At 41.6% G+C, this 6,000-nt stretch overlaps 1 protein-coding gene across 2 annotated transcripts in view; it reads right to left on the bottom strand.

The window, feature by feature from the left end:
• The window catches only part of MAEA (macrophage erythroblast attacher, E3 ubiquitin ligase), a 228,082-nt gene extending 222,289 nt beyond the window's left edge, over nucleotides 1–5,793 (bottom strand). The window contains exon 1 of one of the 2 annotated variants that reach the window (XM_069204052.1): nucleotides 5,599–5,793. In XM_069204052.1, coding sequence (XP_069060153.1) covers nucleotides 5,599–5,667 — 69 coding nt within the window. In that variant the 5' untranslated portion in view covers nucleotides 5,668–5,793. Of the gene's footprint in view, nucleotides 1–5,453; nucleotides 5,544–5,598 lie in introns of those variants that run through there. The other variant, XM_069204043.1, reaches the window with a different exon arrangement.
• Nucleotides 5,794–6,000: the final 207 nt, after the last annotated feature.

A 6,000-nucleotide genomic window follows, 5' to 3' on the forward strand; every position in this document is an offset into this window, starting at 1 on the left:
GTCTTTCTCAACCTGGATCATTTATTCCCTTTACCTATTTTTAGCTGTACACAGCTATTCTCTAGAACAGCATTCACATCAGGCTTTCTCTGTCAAATTAGCTCTAGGACACCCTTTTCAAGTTTATCAGTAGCTCTGGCAATATATGACGTTTTCTTCACACTGACTCACAACCTTTTTCATGTTCTTTTCATCAGAATGTAATTTTTCAAAACCTGCCATAAATCATAAATTCAAAACCAAACAAACACATTCACCAATTACTGGAGGTTTTTAAACTATTTTAACCGTTCCACCAGATGCTGTGTTTCAATAATGCCACCATGCATTTAGGAGAATAATTACCAACATCAAGTGCATCGAATATTTTTCTCAAATAAATCACTATGGGGGAATCTGCAAATTCCTGCAGAGAATTTAAAAGTTAGAAAACATCCTGAACATTGGTAAAAGTGGAAATACAAATATTACAATGAATGGTAATAAAACTGAAAATAACCAGCTAAAGGTCCCTAGGCGAAAAAAGAGGGAAAATAAAACAAAAAAAATAGGCTAACCCTGCAGTACTGGTGTGCCACTTAAGTTGTAATACATGGTTACTTTCATCTTTGGCTCAAAAACACAAGTTCCACATCTACAGTCATTAGTAGTATGAGGAAATTATATGCAACACGTTTAACCTGTGAGTACCTCAGGATCTAGAGATGTTCTGTTGATCCTCCAGCACATAACAAACACCCTTTTCCCAATTAACAGCGAAAGGGCATAATAAGATCTAAATCTGAACTGGTGCAGACATGTATAAAAGATGTATGAACTCTTACCAGCGTTAACAGTGAAAAACCAGCAGGCAAATAGATTATGATATTACTAGATCATAAATAAACTAGACATTGACACCAATCTCTCCATTACTTGTGCTGCTTCAACTGCGGTCAAGGCTTTCAAAACCGAGTTCTACAATTGGGTACTTTCCAGAGCCAAAATCACAGTGTATCATAGTCTTCCTGTGTCAGTGTGAATTCCTGGTCCCTGACAACCCTCGCCTTTTTCCATCTCTTCCCTAATACCAGACTACACATTTCTCAAGATTCACTGGCCTCAAGTCTATATTTAGGAGCAGCGCTTTCTTTTCAGCCCTCTAATTTTGAAAGTTTACTTTCTCCCATCGCCCCACCCCTCTCCCATGTCCAATGTTTAGAAAGGTTCATTGCAATATCACTGACCTAATAAGGCCGGCCATTGGGTAGTGAAGCAAGTGACACTGAAAAAGTCAAGCACATGCTGATTAGTAGAGATATGATAAAGCCTCAAGTGAATTCTATGTATTACTGGGCTGCCTTTAAAGTGGTATGGCACCACGTGGACTGATCTGTGGCCTGTCATTAGGAAGGACAAGTCTTCATGGATGCTAATGCCTGAATCCATCAGTGCTGCCGCCTGGAGAAAAGGGTGCACAAAGGTCTATGGAGATGGGAATTCATTTCTTTTTATTTATTATGGTATGGTGTTACGAATAACTACTCCAAGATGCGTGTAGATTTAGTTCCCCCAATTAGGCAGAATAAAAAGTGTGCTAAGTCGAGGAATGTGGGTTATTCAAGCATGTGAGTTAATTTAGAACAAGATAGCCAAGATGTTTTAACAGGCAAGAGATCCTGGAGATGGGCTTACAACTGGCATTTTCAACTGAGTTGCTGGCTTGACGTGTGTGTTGCAATTATTCCTGGACTCACTCTACCTGCAATGAGAAGTTGAAGAAGGTACAGAGACCATTCAAAGTAAGGAACATGGTAACAATGTCTCAGGATCGTTGACAAGTAGGGCTTTGGTAGCTATCCTGTCAATCTGATGGCTCTGTAATAATTGTGAAGGTAAAATAATGTTCAATTGGCTCAGAGTATGTTTCCATACTGAATCTGATGCTGGATTGTGATGTGGATTTTTGATATGCGTGTTGTTTGAGCTTGGGGAGAGTAGAAGGTTTCAGCATACATGCTTTGGATGAGATCCTTCAGTAATCTGATGCTTTATATACATCAGTGAGGCTATATTGTATTGTAGTGTCTATTTGCAGCATTTATTTTTAAGAATAAGAACTTTCTACTATCAAGATGTGCTTATTGTGTCTAAATGGGGAACTAGAAAACAACAGAGACTTAAAGGGGTGCCAAGAAAGAAAGTACTTGGAGGGTTTTAGTAAACAGAAGTCTTGAAACAATGGTGCCGGTCAATCTTAGCTAAAACTAGGAATGTCTAATTGATAATGAGCCCTTAATTCCGGGAAGGGTCAAAGAAGTAAAGATGGTTATTCCATCCCAATATAAAAGATCTTTTGTGAAGATTGCCACTCCATATTCCAATATCTGCTGTAAGGAGATGAAAAACTCTGGAAAGTCCTTCAAATGGGCAGAAAGAATACCACACGCAGGCCAAATTATTCACAGCCTCCATGTCAGAGGACCTGCAGTGACCCAGCCTGGAACTTTCCAACCTAATTAATGTATTTATCACCACTTCACCCTGCTCTCCCACTTTGGGCCAGGCATCAGAGGGAGTACAATGGCAACCTTGTGGGTGCGTAAATCCTTTACTGAAAGAAAAAACTGCTCAATGGGTAAGTAAACACACCTAACTACAGTAGCGATTATAGAGTCCTTGGAAAATAAGTTGATTTTTTACACACAGATGCCCCATTTAGGCATAAAGTGAATCTACAAATTGGCAAAGTCCTATTCCACGAGTTAGAGTGGTCTTCACCTTAGAGAGGCGTTGTGGAAACTTTTGCAGAACCACGCTTAAAATATCACGTCACACTCTTGGGTCTTTTATTATAAACAGTTGATATTCTGTAAAAACCAGACTGGACTACCTCTTTAATTACCTCCTCGCCTATCTACACCTACATCAAGTGGGGAGTAGAAAAAGGAGTATTAAAAGGACTTTTCCAACATTTTAATAACTGATCTTTTCTGAAATAAAACAGAAACTGAGACATGGAAGCACTGGCAAGAGCTTCTAGTGCATGAATACTCGAAGGTTGAATGGTCCTCTTGGTTGCTTGCACAATCGCTAAATGGAATCCCGACTCAAATTCATATATTTTAAAGTACTGTACAATTGGTACCAGACCTATTCAGGTTCAAGAAAGCAGAACTATATCAAAATGCCTCACGCCGGATACCAGGGCAACAGACTGTGGACTCTTACTCATACTATGAGAATGTGCTAAATAGGGAAATTACTGGTCAGAGATATGGACCTTAACAGCTTATAGCAGATTTTCTACCCTCTTGTAGGCAGGCTATGCTACGTGATATTACCAATATAGAAGGGGGCACACCACACTAGCATAGATGGCTAGCCACTTGCTTGATGATTGCCAAAATCAGTCCCTGTGGCTTTGGAGCTACAGTACCCACGGTAGGTGAATTACTAAAAGCTATAGAAAAGTTTCCCATGAACACGTCATATGTAAACAGCCAGACCGTTTGGCAGCTCTCCATCACAAATTAATGAGCTAATTTTCTCTATGTGGGTTATTTAATTCTGTTATATAATAAATGGCCTTCTAGTCATTGGGGTCTTTTACTTTCCCACGCAGTACACCATCAGTCCTGGGTCGTTTAACATCAAGCATTAATTGATTAAGGTTCATGTATTCCCTTTCTTGCATGACAATGTAAGTGTTTGAAAAGCACTATTAAAATAAAGCAGAAGAAAACAAACATTTGAAAATACAGGAGAAAAAGCAAACAGCTTAACATCTTGAAACTGACCACTGAATTCAATATATTAAATTGTTATATTTAGCATTGTTTATTTTTCCAGTTTCATGCAGGAAACTCTGAACAGAATTTTAAAAGACTGTTGCACGTGGGCCAGCTTAAAAATAACACAGGGGATGAGTCGCACGTAGTAAAAAGAACATAATATTCTGAGGAACTGTCAAAGTTGAAAGCAAAACACTTGCCATGTACTCTCCACATGACTCAGAAATGGAACAAATGCTTCAGATATTTGGCAGTATCCCGGGGGGGAATATTTATAGGCCTACAAGACAAGATACTTCATCCCAATCATACTAAGTACACCTTCTGCTTAAAAAGGCGGCTGCTTGAGTGGAGCAGCATGCCAAGCCTCTGGCTCCATTAATGCTGCCTGTTTGTGCCCAGGTTTGGGCTCTCATGTAACATGTGAAAACAGAAGAAATAAAGAAAGCCAAGCTAATAAAGTCTACTCTTTAGTGAAACATTACAAACAAAAGTGTAATTATGCTTTTAGAGATAAGCTGTGAGGGATAGCGAGTAATACAACGAGTGCATGGATGCGAGGAAGGATGCAGCACTTGGTGTAGACAGAAAGAACATATGCACTCCCACAGAGTGTTCAGAGAAAAAGAAAATAGTAGTTCCCTGGTGTGAGCTGTGGCTGGATACAAGTCACCCACTTAAAAGGATGATAGAAAAGATATGTTCCAGGGGAGAGGCAAACACAAAAAGAGGAAGGAAAGCCATCGAAGGTGAAGCTAATCAGGAGTGATAAAAACGACGACAAATAATAAGCAAAGGGTTGACCCAAAACCCGCTCTAGGCATTGCACTGTATGCAAGACCGTTTTTTTTTTTCCAACAAGCAACGACTGAAGGCGAGACCTAATAAGGTACAGCAACAAGAGAACATGTGCTATTCAGGGTTAAAGTCTGTAGGCCTGCAATCGAGGTCACAGAGGCAACACCGCTCCCAAGAAACATACAAACCAATAGCTCAGTGACAAGGTATCCATTGGACAGATCGGCATGTAATCTTCGGGTATACTCAACTCCAGTTGCAGCAGATGTACCCTTTCATTGCGAAATATCCAGATTAGCCACCAAAAACTAAGCCATGCAACCAGAAAGGAGTGTCATCCACGCAATCCGAAAATAAAAATAAAAACAATTCAATGGGTTGATAACAATTCTTGTCACTGAGATTGTGGGCACGGGCGAATGAGACAATTTCATAGCCAGATAGGCTGCAGCACCCCAGAATTAGTGCAACACCCCAGAATTAAAACCAAGACGGCGTCGCAGTCTAAAGGCCTAAAATCCAATCCCACAAAACACGTTTGGATTGTCACCGAGAGACAAGCCACGCCACTGTTGCCCTTGTTTACTGTTAAAGCCTGCATTACTGCGTGTGAAGCCGCTATTTGCTTAAAAATGACAGACACACAAACTGACAGCTACCCATACAGTCACAGAAAGAAGACAGCCTCTGTCAGAGCTGGATAGACCATCATCTGACGGGGGTGTATGGGCGACACCGAAGAATGTGATGGAATTACGATCGCCATACGATGCCGGAGTGAACTACCTATCGGCTATGAACGGTGAACAGTCACCATTTCTAATTTTCGGCTCCCCCATGGACGAAGTGCAAAGTATCAAATGAAGGCATTTTGTTACCAACCATGAACCCCTCATTTGGAAACAGTTTCAACAGAAAATGATGTCGTTTACCGACTTGTGTCGGTGGTGCGTCCATGCCCAGTACTAAGAGGAGAACTATGCGGAAGGGGGCCTTAGACCCGCAGGGGAGAGCACACATGACACACCTTAAGAGTAGGGTACTCCTGCACCTTCAGAGCCATTGAAAGCTGAGCAGCTGATTCCTGAACCGCCATCTTGGAATGGGAACAGAAGCCCGGCTGTGGCTAGTCTCCAACACAGGAAACGTCCCGACGATGCCTCGCACGTCACGTGACGGGCACGTTTGAACAGAAAAGGCACCTGCGCACTTCACTCTGTGTAGCATCCGCCTCTCTTTCCCACTCTAAGCCTACCGAACGGACCGGTTTGGATACCTTCTATCTCCCATTGGTGAATGGATCGTTAAGGGGCGGGGTCACAATACCGGGAACAATAGAGAGTAGAAAAGTACGGTAGAAGTGCGTTCCACACTAAGCTTCTGATGCTGACGTTAGGGAGTGCACCGCCGGTGTGAGGGCTGAAGAGAG

This window comes from Pleurodeles waltl, chromosome 1_2 (genome assembly GCF_031143425.1).
Source record: "Pleurodeles waltl isolate 20211129_DDA chromosome 1_2, aPleWal1.hap1.20221129, whole genome shotgun sequence".
Classification (NCBI taxonomy): Eukaryota; Metazoa; Chordata; class Amphibia; order Caudata; family Salamandridae; genus Pleurodeles; species Pleurodeles waltl.